The sequence below is a fragment of the Gossypium raimondii genome, chromosome 8 (genome assembly GCF_025698545.1).
Source record: "Gossypium raimondii isolate GPD5lz chromosome 8, ASM2569854v1, whole genome shotgun sequence".
NCBI lineage: Eukaryota > Viridiplantae > Streptophyta > Magnoliopsida > Malvales > Malvaceae > Gossypium > Gossypium raimondii.
In genome coordinates this window covers 43,794,646-43,810,803 of record NC_068572.1, presented here as the reverse complement: position 1 = coordinate 43,810,803, position 16,158 = coordinate 43,794,646, and the positions used below count along the sequence as shown (strand labels likewise).

The window sequence follows — 16,158 nt, the reverse complement described above, 5'->3', positions numbered from 1 at the left end:
TCGATCCATTAGTTCGTAGAGCTATTTACTCGATTGCAGACATTTTTGGAACACCTATAACAGAAGGACAAATAGTCAATTTTGAAAGAACTTATTGTCAACCTCTTTCAGATATGAATCCATCTGATTCAGAAGAGAAGAACTTGCATCAGTATCTCAATTTCAATTCAAACATGGGTTTGATTCACACTCCATGTTCTGAGAAATATTTACCATCCGAAAAGCGGAAAAACGGAGTCTTTGTCTAAAGAAATGCGTTGAGAAAGGGTGGATGTATAGAACCTTTCAACATGATAGTGCTTTTTCAACTCTCTCAAAATGGAATCTATTCCAAACATATATGCCATGGTTCCTTACTTCGACAGGGTACAAATATCTAAATTTGATATTTTTAGATACTTTTTCAGACCTATTACCGATACTAAGTAGCAGTCAAAAATTTGTATCCATTTTTCATGATATTATGCATGGATTAGATATATCATGGCGAATCCTTTAAAAAAATTGTGTCTTCCACAATGGAATCTGATAAGTGAGATTTCGAGTAAGTGTTTACATAATTTTCTTCTGTCCGAAGAAATGATTCATCAAAATAATGAAGAAGATGTCATTCGTTTGATGAGAAATAAAAAAGAATATCGAAAATTCGAGTGGTTGAAGCCGAAGCAGCTACTTTCAAAGTAACAGAAAGAAAAACAACGACTGGAGTGGGAGAGTCAGAGTCAAAAAGAGGATTCCTCACTTCTTTCTCTCATTCAAAATCGTACATGAGACTTTCATCTCGCACGGCTCCTAAGTGATAAAAGTAAAGAAGAACTTATCTTCTTTCTTTTTTTTGATTACCTTCATCGCGTATGTATAAGATCGAAGCCATTCGATTTCTAAAACAGATTACTAATCCTTAACTTTTCGAGGAATCCTTCATCAGTGGTTGTGAATGACTGATTTTTCTCAATCTTTTTTACCTTGGATCCATAGGAGCAAGTTAGAAAGATTGAGAAATAGAACCATCTGATTTGATTCGTTCTTAATAGCCATGAGATGATCATTTTAGGGTGATCCTTTTGTCGATGGATGCTCCTATTACACTCGTAGTCTCTGAAGGATGAGAACCAACTATGTAGCATCTACATCGAGAATTCAAGTATTGTATACTTCATTACTTCGATCCTTTGTAGGAACTACCCGTAATAACGAACTTGCAAAATGGATCTGTTTATCATAAAGAGAATCGTTGTTCGACCTGTTTCACCTTAATTGTTATTTGAACAAGTCAAAGTCAAAGTTATGTCTTGGTGCGAGTGGGGATAGCATTTCTCTTCAGTATGTCCATGGAGTTTTGAAAATCCAAACATCTCGGAGATAGATAGAGAGGTAGGAATTTATCGAACGAACCGCACTCCTTCATATCGTCGGGGTCCATTGATGAGAAGGGTGGGAAAGCTTGAACCCAATTCCTACAAATGATGAATATAAGCGCAATTGGAATTCCTAGAGAGTTATACATTTGTGTATTGATAAGACCATTCACTATTTCTTCAAGCTCGATCTCTCCCCCGAATGAACCATATAGCCAAGAGAAACCATGAACCAGAATAGAAAAGCTTGCCCCACCCATGAGTAAATATTTCGTAGTAGCCTCATTAGACCGTACATTTTTCTTGGTATATCCAGATACTAGGTAGGAGCATAAACTGAAAAATTCTAGAGCTACAAAGATAGTTATTAAATCATTAGCACCGCATAAAAATATTCCTCCTAGAGTGGCTGTTAATACAAATAACAGAAACTCTGCTATAGCCATTTTTGTACATTCAATATACTCTACGGATAGAGGAATACATAGAGTTGGACATAGTAAAATAAGAAATTGAAAGATTTCGTTGAAATTATTCATTTGGAAATTTCCTGAAAAGCTAATCATAGGTTCTTTTCTCCATCGAAAAAATAGGGTTGTTATGCTCATTACTAAACTTGTTAAAGAGATGAAATATAACCAAGGTATATCTTTTTTATCAGAGGTTGAGTCAATCATCATCAGAAGAATTAGGCCAAAAATTAGGATACATTCTGGGAAAATAAAACTTCCATCGAAGAGAAGCAAATGAAAAGCTTTCATAAAAATTCTCGTAGAATCGAGAATGAAGTTTTCATTCTGTACATGCTAGATCATGAATTAGTAACTGCATCCAATCTCCAAAAAAATCCCAATTGTTTCAAACTTTCTAGTTTTGGAATGGGAATATTTACGGAAACCCCATGAATAGGATCAAACATTATCCTATGGTATTTACATGAGATTCCTCTTTCTTATTCTTAAGCAAGTCCCCAGAGGGCTTTGTTAATCCATGATTTATGTTTTAGCTTTTGTTTCTTTTTCATTTGTTTTGAGAAATATATCGATCATGTAATGGCCCAAATTTAAGGTTATCAGAATAGTGGTTTCGTAACCACAAATTCGATTTAAAGAGAAAATTATTATTAATTTTTATGATTTATTGAGTGATTAGATATAAGTATTAGAGTATTGATAAGAAATTTTATTGATTGCATGCCTAAATTGCCTATTAGGACTTAATTGCAAAAGTGGGTAAATATGAGTTTTAGATGATAAAGGATTTATTTGAAGTGCATAATCAAAGTAGAGTCCTTAAATAGTAATTAGACTATAAAATTTCCATGGACAAAAATAGGCATGCATAGATAAAATAACTAAAGTTTTAATGAAGGGTATTTTAGTAAATGAATAATAAAAAAAATAAAAAGGGAAAAAGATGGCAAAAATATCATCTTCTCCATAGTTTGCTGCCAAATTTGGAAAGACACCATAGATAGGGTTTTCACACTTTTTCACGGTCATAGTAAGTGATTCTAAGCCCCGTTTTTAATGCTTTTTATGTTTTTGAGATCCCGGTAGCTTAATTTAGCTTATTCTAGCAATAATTTAACCTAAGGTTTATATTTGGAAAAATAATCATAGGTGAAAAGTGTTTATTTTGATGTTTTATGATAGAATATGAAGCTAGAAATTATGTTAAACAACTTTTGCTAGCCGATTTTAAGCGAAAACGAGTAAGTTGACATAATCGGTAAAAATCCCTAATGTGCATAAGTGTTAGAGTGAGAATTTGATGTTGTCATAGAAGAGAAAAATGTTCACATGTTATAAAACATAAGAAAAAGAGATGAAGTTTAATTTCCGAGCTTTGGGGCAAAAGTATAATTATACAAAAGTTTAGGGGCAAAATCGTAACTTTCCAAAGTTCGAGTCAAGGATTGTTTTGATGAATGTGAGTAATAAATAAGCTAAATTTGCTATTATAGATCAAGAAGAACGAAATTCGGAGTTAGACCGGGGAAAGAAAAAGATAGAGGACTAAGTTGCTAGATTTGGTCAAATTTTGTTCCGAGGTAAGTTTACGGTAAATAAATACAATATTTTAATAATTATTATTAATGTTTTTACTTTCCCGAAATTATATATTTATTTCATGAATTTATTTAATGTTGACTCAAGTATGAGATGACAGAGACTCGGTGTTAAAAAGTCCCGTTGAAACATAAGGAATGTATCGGATACAAATGTCATGAAATTTGGGTAAAGAGGTCTCATGTAAGACATGTCTGGGACATGGCATTGGCACCGAGATAAGAGGTCTCATGTAAGACCATGTTTGGGACATAGAGTTGGCACCGAGATAAGAGGTCCCATGTAAGACCATGTTTGGGACATGGCGCTGGCACCGAGATGAGAGGTCCCCCGTAAGACCATGTCTGGGACATGGCTTTGGCATGTTATTATCAGATATGAGACCCAAGTATCCTTAATATTCCAATGTGGCTCAACGGGCTAGAAAACAGATTATGTTCTATGGAAGTTCAAGTAAAAGTATAATTAGCAACTTTAGGTGAGTTATAAGAGTTAATAATATGTTATGATATCAGTGAGAACCAATATTTCAGAAAGAGAAGAGTAAGTTGTAATCTTAAGCTATCTAAATAGGTAAGTAATAAACAAGTAAATGAGACTAAGTAAAGAGGAAACTTAAGAACATGATACTTGCATATCATTATTTGTGTTAAATGTTGTTATTTATTTACTTGTAAACTTACTAAGCATTATACTTACTTTGTTTATTTTCTTTTTATATAGCATTATTAATCAAAGTCGAGGATCCTAAAGACGTCGGAGATCGTCCACACTATCAACCGCAACGACTCGGTATTTTATGATGAACTATGTTTGAACTATGGCATGTATAGGGACTTACTTATTTTGAATGTTGTATTACGATTTTGCTAAAGAATGATGTGTAAATATCTAATGATGAATGGTTGTCAAAATGGCTAAGTATGAAGGTGTTTGTTGTTATACATGTCTATGTGATAAATTATGCATAGAAATCATGAGAGAGTAATAATTTGCAAAGAAACAGATTTCAAACAGCAGCAGTGACGTAATTTTGAAAAATCTCTTAGGATAGTATAAAATGAATTAGAGGGTTTATGATATATATAATGAAATCTTGTTGAGTCTATTTTCATGGAAAAATAACGGTTTAGCAAAATAAATTTTATATTTTAAGATATGTGAATTTTGGTGAGACAGGGTCAGAACTATTTTTGGAGTCCCATGTTCTGAGTTTAGAAAATCACTAAAAATTGTACAAAAATATTTATGAGTTTTAATTTATATTTCTAGATTCCTTATTGAGTCTATTTTCTTTAGAAACAAGTTATAACTCCATATGAAAATCCGACAATGGGAAAACTTATTTTTAGTGGCAAGAGGTCAGGACAGTCGAGTGGTGAAACAGGGGAGACTTTAACTAATAAACTGTACTAAATGGATAAAACCAAAAATTCTAAAAAATTTATGGTAAGAATATATATGAATCTAGTTTCAGGTAAAATTTACGACTTTAAATTTCCAGTTCTGTAGCTCGAGTTATAAATGTTTGAGTGACTGCTGCGCGAGTGGACAGCTTTATCATAAATAGTGAGATAAATTTTAAAAGCAATTTTTATGCCCCGAACTAGTCAGACAAGTAAAGTAACATCTCGTGCTCGACTTCGAAAATGGTCTCGGGTAAGGGGTGTTACAGATCAATTCCAATTCTTTCTTTTTCTGTTGATTCTTTTCCGACCGAGATGTATGGATCCATGAATCTATGTGTTTATATCGATTCTGTTCATGGATTAACAAAAATGTGCAAAAGTTCTATTTGTCTCTGCCATTCTATGAGTCTCTTCCTTTTCTCGTATGGCATCGCCACTCCCTTTAACAGTATCCACTAATTCGGAACTTAATTTGAAAGCCATATTTCAACTCGGACGTTTTCAGGATGCCCCTAATAACCAACGAATGGCAAGTGTTTTTCCTTGTGTGGATCCTATTTAAAAGTTTAAACTTTGTAAATTTTAATAGTTAAAGTTAAAAAATTTTATTATTTCTTACAAACTGTAAAAAAATTACTGATTTACATATATATTTTAAATGGTAAATTACACCAATAGTCACTCAAGTTTGATCTCAATGACAAAACAATCACTCAATTTTCAATTCAGTCACTCAACTTTCAAAAAATAACAAATCAGTACTACTAACCATTTTCCGTTACAGATGTAACGGAAAGCTAACATGTCATCCTACTGTGTAGACGACCCCAATTTAAAACCCTAGCTAGGTTGGGCAGTAAAAGAAAAAAGAGAAGAGGAAGAAGAAGAAAAAGAAGAAAAAGAAAAGGAGAAGAAGAAGAGAAAAATTCTAGAGTGGTTCAGCAGCAGCATGGGGTTGTGGATCGCGGCAACGACGATGGGGAGAGATTGGAAGGTAGAGAATAAGACAAAATTTCAATCTGGGTTTTGGTAATCGTCAATCCACAGCCGAATGTTTTAAAGCAGCATCAATGATCTTCCCCGATTCCTCGTCGATTTTGATTTGAAGCTTCATAACATCGCCACAAGTAGGAGCTCCAACCAAACCGGTGCCAACGTTCGGATTGTTCTTATTGAAAGAACCAACGTTACGAGGATTGTTGTATTGGTCGATGACATTTTTGTGGTAAAGACGTGGAAAAATCTAAATAGGTCGTGATGGGATCTCCTTTGATGTTAGCCCAAGTAATTGTTTCGACGCCAGCCTCAACATTTTCGCCATTGATTTTCAATTTCCACTGCCAAAGAAAGAGCTTTTCCAAGTTCTGTTAGGGTTTGTGTTTTGCTTGCTTTATCATTGCCATTTTTTTTCCCATTCTAGGTCGTGATTTTGGGTAAACTCCATGTCAACTAATTGGGTTAATTGGGTTTCCATCGTGGCTAGTTAACTGGCCAAGTCAGCTAGTTAACGGCCACACCACCTGTCTCGTTAGGCCTGTAACGAAAAATATTGGTGGGTGATTGATTTGTCACTTTTCGATAACGCTAGTGACTGATTTTTAGCCTTCTCTGATGTTTGTTTCATGTAAAATAGGACGATCAATATAAAAGGGTTTTCGATCAATGTAAAATTACCCATTTTTCCCGTAAAATGTCATGCTAATTTTTTTCCATAAGACATTTTCCAAACTGGTAAGGCTCTATTCACATTTTCCAAACATTTTCTACTACATTCTTCACTTATCAAATATTTTCTTATAAATTTTTATAACTTTTCAATTTAGTCCCTTTTGTCATAAAAGTTCAATATTCACTAATTAATCATATTAAATCAATTTTCTTTCTTGTTACACTTTAATAACATAATTTATCTCGATATCTTGTTTCGCATATCAAATTTCTATGTATTTCACTGCTATTATTTCATCCACATATTTTCTCAAGTTTAACATTTAGTCCTTATCATCATAAAAATTTCATATTTTTCCACAATTTCACTTTTACAATATTTTATGCATATTTCACCATCTCATAACACATTCATTAAACTTTTATCATAATTTCCTTATTCACATATTAAATTGTTTCACACTTAAACTTTTGTACATTTTTAATTTAGTCCCTATTGCCATGTAATTTATTTTTCATTATATAAGCACTTTATTCAAATAATTCATTGTAATATCTTATTTCACATAACAAATTTTTATGCAAATCATTTCTCTTGTTTCAATTATAAATTTCTTAAATTTTATAATTTAATTCTTAACATCATGAAGATTCATTATTTACTACCTTAACATCACTTTGTAATCAATTCACTACTTCATTTAAACTACTTATCACAAATCTCAAATGTATGTTTGTTTCATTGAAAACAACTTTTATGAAATACTTTTAGAAAATCTACTAAATAACAGAAAATATTTTTACACAGACTAATCCAAACACCATAAAATATTAGTTTTACAAAACAGTAAGTAATTTTGTAAAATAATTTTTAATAGCCATTTTCAATTAAACAAATAGAGCATCATTATTAGAATAGTAAGCACAAGTTGACAAGGCCAGGAGGCCCATAACTATTGTAGAACTCTATATAAATAGAAAAAAAAAAAAAAAAACGAATCTCGATATTTGTAAGAATTGAAGTTGAAATTAGATTTATCATCGAAATTATTTTTTTAATCTAAAAAGGAATCAAAATCAAAATTTTATGGACTTAAAAAATATATTCTAAGAAATAATTTGAAAGAAAATTATTATTAAAAAACGATTTTTTACAAAAAATAAAAAAAACGCAGATTGAAAAATAGAAAAAAAATAGCGTCATTAAAAAAAAGAAAAAGCAGAATTAAAATATTTTTAAAAAATAATTCTTACGTGACAAAAGCGTGGATTACGCCCCCAATTAGAATTAGGTCGTCACCAATTGGCCATTGGTGGATTCCAAAAGATTTTATTCATTTTAGTTAAATCTGAGGCAATTAAATACCCCTCCCCAAAAAAAAAAAAAAAATGAAACATGACCACGTAAGCCCACATGACGGGTGGAATAGGTAGGACCCTCATTACCCGATATGCGTAGATCGACTAAATAACCAACACGTGTACGGTAAACTGACGTTTGAATAAATAAAAATGGCCAGCGCGAATATCGATGGGCCAACTCAACAACCCAACTTTGCCCCCTCAACCCCTCCGTATATACGCTGTATTTATACACCTTGCTTTTCTACGACACGTTTTTGTTGACGTGGCTGTTGCCTTGGCGCTCCCTTTCCTTCTTCTTCCCACGCCTCCTCAATCTCTCTCTCTCTATTTTTCTTTCTCCGTCTCTGCGAATTTGAAAAAAGAAATTCCTAAAATTTTCTCTTTGTTTTTCAGTGAAGATAATGCGGTCTTAATGCGGTCTTTTTGAGTATTTTGATTTACAATATCTCTTTCTGCTCCTTTTTTTTTCCCAATTGAGAGTTATTAATTTCACGCTGTAAAGCTGCTGAGAGAAGGGAGGTTTCTAGATTTGGATTTTCGAGGTATGTTAAAATTAGAGTTCTGTTTTTTTTAATTGACTTGTTTCGAGTTTTCTATAATGTTTGGTTAGTGGATTAGTGCTTAATGGTTTCTTTTGGTTGTCTGATGAACGGGCGGGGATGTTTATATTTGAAGAATTAAATTTAGTTTTGGGGTTTTATTTTTTTATTTTTAAAAAGTTTCGGTGAGGTAATGTAGGGAAGTGGATTCAATTCAAGTTTTAAATTTTTCTGGAAATAAAATGTCTTCAACTCACTTATTTAGCTTCCCCCCTCCCCCCTTAATATTAACATAATACGGAATTTTGTAGGATTTATGAAAATACACTTCGTCTTCTTCTTCGTCTTTACTGACTTTTAGCGTTTACTTTTTCATGGATCTATGTAAGTTCGTGGTAATTTCTGATTGGAAATTTCGAATCTGCATGACTGTTTTGGCTGAAAGATTTACAATAAGTTTCAAGGAAGTTAACGAAGCAAAGGAATGCAGATGAGGAAAGTAGACGATGAAAACCGAAACAGCTTATCGAGAGAAAACTGATATTTCAAAACGAAAAGATGACTTTTAGTGGATTCATCTAAAATGATAGCTAATAGTCCAAAACTTAAAATCTTATTGAGAGAAAAGCTTACAGGAAAACTGCAGAAATCTTCGACTGCGGTTTCAAGGGTATTTTTGTCCTTTAGTTAACAGATTAAATCCTGTGGGTTAGATTTTCGAAATTTGCAATCGCTCTTCTGTTTTAGGTATGGGTGCTTGAAAGTCGGTTTTACCCTTACCTTTCCGTATTTTTCCGGGATAAGCACTTTTCTCCTATCTCTTTATTGAAAGGATACTTTTTTGGTTCCTTTCTTCTCAGGGATTATTATGTTGATGAAAATTTATATTCATTCAACTGAATGAAAACTCTTTTATGGCGAAAATCCCAGTGTTTGGTTACAAATACTTTTTAAAGCAACCTATTTATACTTTATAGTCTAATTATATTACCAAAACCACCAAGCGTGCTAGCATACAATTTAAAACTTGAGTGAAGTTTCGATATTGGTTTTTCATCTAGGACTTTGTTTTTAGAAGACTAGATTTGATTTGTTGCGTTTGCAAATAAAATCCAATATTTAAAGTGTCCAACAAGACTTTGGTGAAATTTGATAAGATAATCTGAAATGAAGCACCAAATATTTGCATCATACTGCACTTGTTTTAATATATGTAGAGTTGTGTAGGATAAGATGGTTGGATAAAATATTATGGCATCCTTACATTATTTTGTTTTAATTTGATGGTGTGTTGTTTAAGCATTTAATAACATCATATATTCGTTTGGTCTGCCCTCTAACTTAGGGGTCATTGGCCGTCACCAAGTCAAACCATCAGCTTATGTTTTACGTAGTGTAGTAGAGAAAAATTACTTTCTGAACCATGCAATCCTTTTTCGGTTGTATAGTTCTTTTCTGAACCCTTCCTATTGCCGTTGAAATGAACTGTAAATCACACCTTCAGGTTTCTCTCCTTGACTGCAGTTGACTGAGAGACGTGAAGGACATTCTAGAAAATAGGTTTTCCGCTTTAGTGCTTGGTAATGGGAAACAACGATGAAGGAAAGTCTAAGTCTGACAAGTCATCTTCACCAGTGCCAACGGTAAGTTAAGAGATTTAGGGAAAGGATCTTTGAAGTAGTAGTTGTACAATTTGTTTTGTATTTAATCTATTAATTTTTTATGCTCATATTATTGTATTGGTCAATTCTTTTCTTTTCGCAGGATCAGGCCAATATTCATGTCTATCCCGATTGGGCTGCTATGCAGGTTATCTACTTTATTCATACACTCCCCTCTTTCCCGCTGCTGCTGTTAAGGCATTTCTTCAACTAAAATGCACAATGTACTTTTGGTAATAAAATTGCTTAAGGGGATTTTATGTTTCTTTATTACATATATAGGCATACTATGGTCCTCGAGTCACTATGCCGCCATATTACAACTCAGCTGTGGCCTCTGGCCATGCTCCTCCCCCTTATATGTGGGGTCCTCCACAGGTACTGCCCATAGATCCAAGGCATTTAACTAACTTTATTTAAGTTTTTCCACAACTGCTCTGTAAATAATTATTGGCCATTTACTCTTGCAGCCTATGATGCCACCTTATGGGGCACCTTATGCAACAATCTACTCACATGGGGGAGTTTATGCCCATCCTGCAGTTCCTATAGTAAGTTTACTTTGTCACTATCTTTTAATTGCTGTATTAATCTTGTACCAAGTTATCTAGGAGTGTACTTTGCTTTTCAGTTTTAGGGGTCACAAATTATGTGTAGTTTCTGATGTTTGAGTATGCATGGTGCATGTATGGTCACATAATTCTCTTATTTCTTATTGCTGAATGTTTAGACAGTGGTCTTTTTGTACGATTACCAACTTGACAACACTCACAGATTCCTTATTGGTACAGCTAGAAACACAGTAAAAAATATTTGCATCTTTTTCTCCCTCAGGATATGGTTTGAGCCCTAAATAACTCCAGGACTCTGGTTTTATTGTATCATATTATACCTTGATGCACTTTTATCTCTTTGCTCTTGAAATCCAAGGATAATATGGTCTTGGTATTCCATCATCACCTGCTGCAAGTGAATCGTCATTTAAATGATTCATTTCAAACTGTTACTATTCTGTTTTCATCCATGTTTGTTGTTGATGGACATGCATGTACACTGCTTCAATGAATTAGCTGGGAAGTTGTTACTTTTTGCTTATTGCGTTTAGCATGTGGTGAATATAATGGGAACATTGTAATGCAGACTGCAGCCCCTGTGGAAGCTCCTACTAAGTCATCAGGAAATACAGAACGAGGTTCGACAAAGAAGATGAAAGGGTTTGATGGCCTTGCTATGTCAATAGGCAATGGTACTGCTGAGAATGATGAGGGTGCAGCTGAACCTAGACTGTCCCAGAGGTTTGTTAATCTTGTCAGAACAAAATAGTATTTTTCTAAGATCAAGCTTTGCCTTAGGAATATGTTTGTCAGAGATTACACTGCCAAGTGATTTTTCCTCATATCTTGACTTATGTCATGATATTGTGGACAGTGTGGAGACTGAAGGTTCTACTGATGGTAGTGATGGAAATACAACTGGGGTGAGATCACCTTCCCATCTGTTTAATCTGTTTTCTAACATCTTTTTCAGTTTTTTATATATTTTTCTTAAAGTTATTTTATTGGACTGGTACTTTAGAAATGATTAAAAGACAAAATGCTAAAGCTTATTTTTATCACTGTGCATCTTTGGTCAGACGGATCAAAGTAGGAGGAAAAGAAGCAGGGAGGGAACACCAACCATTGGTATGACTCCATTCTTCACCAAGTATATTCTTGATGAATAATAGAGTTGACCTGAAGTTTTAGTCAGGCGGATGGTAGCGGATGGTTGTCAAGTCTGAGACATTTTGCGATTGCATGGTTCCTTTAACGTGCAGTACTTAGGCTAGGTTTATGACTTTGACGTGCAATTTTTTTTTGTGATTTCTAAAAGAAACTTGTGTTTGAAAATGAAAAAAATGGAAAAAAAAAATAAATTATTGAAACTTGGGATACATTCGGTCCACTTTCATGTCTGGAGGTTTAGGTTGACTGATGTATTGTTTCTGTTTTAGCAGGTGGAGATGGTAAAACTGAGGCAAAGTCTAATGCAGTTGCCGTGGCAGAGGTAACTACAACCATTTCCCCTAAACCAATTGGAACTGTACTTTCTCCTGGCATGACCACCGCTTTGGAGCTTAGGAACCCTTCCTCCATGAATGCTAAATCCAGTCCTACAAACGTACCTTGTGGAGTAATGCCTCCTGAAGTCTGGATGCAGGTATTTGTGAATGGAAATCTTGAATTTCTATTTCTATCCTGTTTTTCTAAGCCATGCTTTTTAGCTTGCCTATGTAATTTGAATCCATTTTGTTGCTTTCCGAAGGATTTACTGCTTTGATTGTGGATAGGTAGTGCACATTTTAGTGTTTTATACATTGAGTCAATGGGTTTAGGGTTTAGTGCTATCCTAAGCTGTTTGCTAACATAAATTAAATTTCACTAGAATGAACGAGAGCTGAAACGGGAAAGGAGGAAACAATCTAATAGAGAATCTGCTAGAAGGTCAAGGTTGAGGAAGCAGGTATAATATATATGTATTACATCTTTGCTTATCGCATGCTTAAAAACTTAAAAAAATGACTTCTTTGAGCTTTTTTACCGAACGACATATTCTTCTTCTTTTGTAGGCTGAGACGGAAGAGCTTGCCCGTAAAGTTGAATCCTTGACTGCAGAGAATGCAACACTCAGATCTGAAATAAATCAACTAACTGAAAAATCGGAGAAACTAAGGCTAGAAAATGCTACATTAGTGGTATGCTCTTTAATCTTCCTTGTCAACTTTTTCGATGTTGATTTGCCACACGCCCGCTCTATCCCCATCTCAACTTTTTCTTGTAATAACTTGTTTAAACTCTTCTGTAATGCAGGAGGGACTCAAAAACGCTCAACTAGGACATACACAGGAAAACATTACGAACAAAAACGAGGACAAAGAGGGTGAAATGTATGAGAAAAAATCCGGTGCCAAGCTGCATCAGCTCTTGGATGCGAGTCCAAGAACTGATGCTGTGGCTGCCAGCTGAGTAAGTAGCCACAGTTTACACCTGAGTTATTTTTGACATATTTAAATCGGACAAAACCGTGTAGCTTTTGGTATCATTTACAAGCCCAAAACTACTGCTAACAGTTAGCAGAAGGATGAAATAGTAGGTGTTTGTTAGGGGATTGAAACTATGTTTGGGACACTGTAAGCTAGCTCTCTCATGGCAGAACTGATGTAATTTTTTATTTAAAAATCAGAGTGCTGAGAAAGCCCTGAAAAAAACAAAAAGGTTAATGTACATTAAGGAGAAATTAGATAATGTGTTTTAAGGAAAAGGGTATTGAGAACCTTTAAATAATAATAATAAGATGAAATTTTTAATGCCTTGAAAAGGGATTTAGACTGTATGTGATGTGTGAAAGAACAAAACATATCTTACTTGGATGTCTTGAGAAAGGAGTGAATGTTGAAATCTTCATTTTTCAATTTTCCTATATTTCGTACTTTCAAATATATGATAATTGAAAAGAAAAAAAGCATACCCAGATATATGTATATTTATATATTTGGATACGATAATCATCGATTTTAGAAGAAAACTGAAGTCTTCGACTGTTCCGCTGATTTTAAAGGCCGAGGGTGGGTTTGGTTAAAAATTGCTTTTGCAAAATATGTTTGGATGAATTGTTATCAGTAAACATTTAATTATATATCGAAACCTTTGCAACAAAGAGGGGTGGTTTGGATGTTTTTATTCCAAATTGAACAAATAAAGAAGTAAAAAAGGGCAAAAGTTGCAGAAATGGAGACATATAAAGAAAACAAAGCTAAGCAGATACGTATACAATGATTCAAACAAAATACCTCCTCTCATCCAGTATCAACCAACTTTGATCCTGCACACAATATAATCATATTTCTCAACTATGTTTACCATTTATTGATGCTTTATCATTTTAATTCAAAAAAAGTTCCATCACTTTGAATTGTGCTGTTTAAGAAATGCTAACTCAACTCGTACTATATTTTCGTTTCAATTCCATTAAAATAAGGAAACTTTTATGTTTTGGGGCCCAGTTTTATATTATCCCTATTATAAAAGAAAAGTAACCAATTATGTAAAATTAAAATAGGTACTAAATATCCAATTTAAACTTAGTAGAGGGATGGAGACCACAATTTGACCTTAAAAATAATGAAAATGGAAGAGTTTAACGTCGTGTTTACCATCTTAAGGTGTGGATGAGGCAGTTAGGCATATCATCACCGTCGAGTTGTTTCATGGTGATTCCTTTACACTTAACGGTAACCCCCAACATGCCAGTCTTCAACCCCGCCACACCCACTCCAACTTTCGTCCGAGCCGCCACGTTCACCGCCAAACTCTTCGATTTGTACCCACTCAGAAGCCTATTCGCCAACGTATTATCCACCTGCTTGTTGCTCGCCTTCGTCTCCACTTTCAAGCTAGTCGTGTTTTGTGTCCTCGACGTGAACTTGGGCACCTTCGCCGTCCCGAGCTCAGTCTCGTCCTTGCCTTCTCCGACGCTGATGTCGACCGCCGTATCGCCGTAATAATAAGTCATCTTCCCGTTGGGATTCCTCACTTCCATTACCGTCATCGTCGTGGAATCGAGGTAGGTACCGTCGGGTGTTTCTGTGACGTTGAAGCGGGGGATTTGGAATGACCGGACGTGGAAGCGTGGTAATTTGGGGTTGACCGAAAAGTAGAAAACGGCGGCGAAGATGATGATCAGGGCAATCAAGATCGAGAAAGAGATGCAAAAACAGCAGCAACAAACACTGCCCTTCTTTTTCTTGGGCCGGAAAGATGGCGGAAGAACCGGCTTTCGCGGCGGCGGTTTAAACCCAGCGGGCGAGTTAGGGTCATTGTATCCGGGTGGCTTGTTGAGGGCCGATGGAAATGGAGCGTCGGACATCGCTTGTATGTAAAAAATGATTCTATCCTGGACGAAAATGAAAAGGTGGCTTATTTACGTACAATTATCTGTCATTGTAAGTGAGAATTAAATTGCTTTGAAAATTGAAAAGAAGACAGAGCAAGCAAAAGGAGAAGAATGTGAAGGATGTTGGTACATGTTTCAGTTGCTTGGTTTGGATCTATTTAAACAAGTTATTAAATGGCCCCACCCAAACACTTGTACATCTGCATTTCAACAACAAATGTAATTCATATCAAACAATTAACTTCAATTTCTTCTATTGCTTTTCAGATTTCAGTCATAGAGTCTAAACGGTAGCAATTAAAAATTCTGTTAAACTCTATGTACTTCTATATTATGCATACATTTATAGATATAATCTCTAATATCCCAAAAATCGGGTTACAAAAAAATTAGGTTTATGAAATCAAGAGTGGCTACATCTTAATTTTGAGTTAGGATTGTGAAAATGTTATTATGTAAATTGATCTGGTTTAGTGATTAAGTATTTAGTTGTGTGCTTGAGGTCTTGTGTTCAAATCCTTTTCTTTGGAATTTTTGTTATTTTTGTTCCTATCTCTATCTTTGCATATTTGACTTAAATTTAATTCCCGCACAAGTTTTGAAAAGAATAAGTTTGTTGATTTAGTGGTAAGGTTTTTCTCGCGTATGTTTTAAACTCTGGGAAAAATCTGATGTGGATAATGATAGGAGTTAGTGGGGTAGTTGTAAAAAAATAGTGGTGAGGGATTTTCCCCTAAATTTTCTCCCTCAACCGTCCAACTCTCCACTCTCCCTTCACTCTTCGCGTTTTTTTGTGTGTTTTTGTATCAATTTCATGTTTTTTCCTTTTTTTTTCTTTGTTAATTTCTTCTTCTGTCGCCCTCCCTATTTCATTTAGCTTCTTTCTTTGATCTTTCTTCTTGTTCTTGTTATTCTCGATTTTGTTGCCTCTTTGCCAATTAATTTGTGACGACTGTGTGTGGTAAGTATTTCAGAATTAGATTTGTAAGTTCGTCGTGGGTAATTCTTCGTATGTTTGCTTTGAGTGTTTTATATTGTTGTGACGTTGAAATTAATGGTTATTTTGTAATGTTGGTTAGGCGGGGAACGTGAATTTTTGGATCCTCCAGTGAATTGAACTTCTATTGGCTATTGTTTTGCAAAAGGTAAGTGAT

The 16,158-nt window shown here is 34.4% G+C and overlaps 2 protein-coding genes and 1 pseudogene across 6 annotated transcripts; 1 reads left to right on the top strand and 2 right to left on the bottom strand.

Annotated features, from left to right (window-relative positions):
* Window positions 1-607: 607 nt before the first annotated feature.
* On the bottom strand, window positions 608-2,173 carry LOC128042905 (NAD(P)H-quinone oxidoreductase subunit 2 A, chloroplastic-like; annotated as a pseudogene).
* Window positions 2,174-8,144: 5,971 nt separating this feature from the next.
* LOC105791547 (common plant regulatory factor 1) lies at window positions 8,145-13,429 on the top strand. 3 transcript variants are annotated; one of them, XM_012619648.2, is made up of 12 exons: window positions 8,145-8,414; window positions 9,936-10,054; window positions 10,176-10,220; window positions 10,355-10,450; window positions 10,543-10,623; window positions 11,213-11,367; window positions 11,501-11,549; window positions 11,706-11,754; window positions 12,066-12,271; window positions 12,497-12,574; window positions 12,681-12,806; window positions 12,922-13,429. In XM_012619648.2, the coding sequence occupies exons 2-12, from the start codon at window positions 9,995-9,997 to the stop codon at window positions 13,075-13,077; spliced, it is 1,101 nt and encodes a 366-aa protein (XP_012475102.1). In that variant the 5' UTR covers window positions 8,145-8,414; window positions 9,936-9,994; the 3' UTR covers window positions 13,078-13,429. The 3 variants fall into 3 exon arrangements, with proteins under 3 accessions (XP_012475102.1, XP_012475104.1, XP_012475105.1); XM_012619650.2 differs by having other exon boundaries at window positions 9,916-10,054; XM_012619651.2 differs by having other exon boundaries at window positions 8,148-8,414; window positions 12,069-12,271.
* On the bottom strand, window positions 12,563-15,151 carry LOC105791548 (NDR1/HIN1-like protein 6). Of its 3 annotated transcripts, XM_052634563.1 has the most exons (3): window positions 14,265-15,151; window positions 13,902-13,933; window positions 12,563-12,910 (listed from the first exon to the last, which is right to left on the bottom strand). In XM_052634563.1, the coding sequence occupies exons 1-2, from the start codon at window positions 14,975-14,977 to the stop codon at window positions 13,918-13,920; spliced, it is 729 nt and encodes a 242-aa protein (XP_052490523.1). In that variant the 5' UTR covers window positions 14,978-15,151; the 3' UTR covers window positions 12,563-12,910; window positions 13,902-13,917. The 3 variants fall into 3 exon arrangements, with proteins under 3 accessions (XP_052490523.1, XP_012475108.1, XP_052490524.1); XM_012619654.2 differs by having other exon boundaries at window positions 12,563-13,933; XM_052634564.1 differs by lacking the exon at window positions 13,902-13,933.
* Between the last annotated feature and the right edge of the window lie 1,007 nt (window positions 15,152-16,158).

Coding starts and splice junctions, on each gene's coding strand:
- LOC105791547 (XM_012619648.2), top strand. CDS start 9,995: ATGGGAAACAACGATGAAGGAAAGTCTAAGTCTGACAAGTCATCTTCA. Junction 11,755..12,065: donor GGAGGGAACACCAACCATTG/GTATGACTCCAT, acceptor TTTCTGTTTTAG/CAGGTGGAGATGGTAAAACT. Junction 12,807..12,921: donor TAGAAAATGCTACATTAGTG/GTATGCTCTTTA, acceptor TCTGTAATGCAG/GAGGGACTCAAAAACGCTCA.
- LOC105791548 (XM_012619654.2), bottom strand. CDS start 14,977: ATGTCCGACGCTCCATTTCCATCGGCCCTCAACAAGCCACCCGGATAC.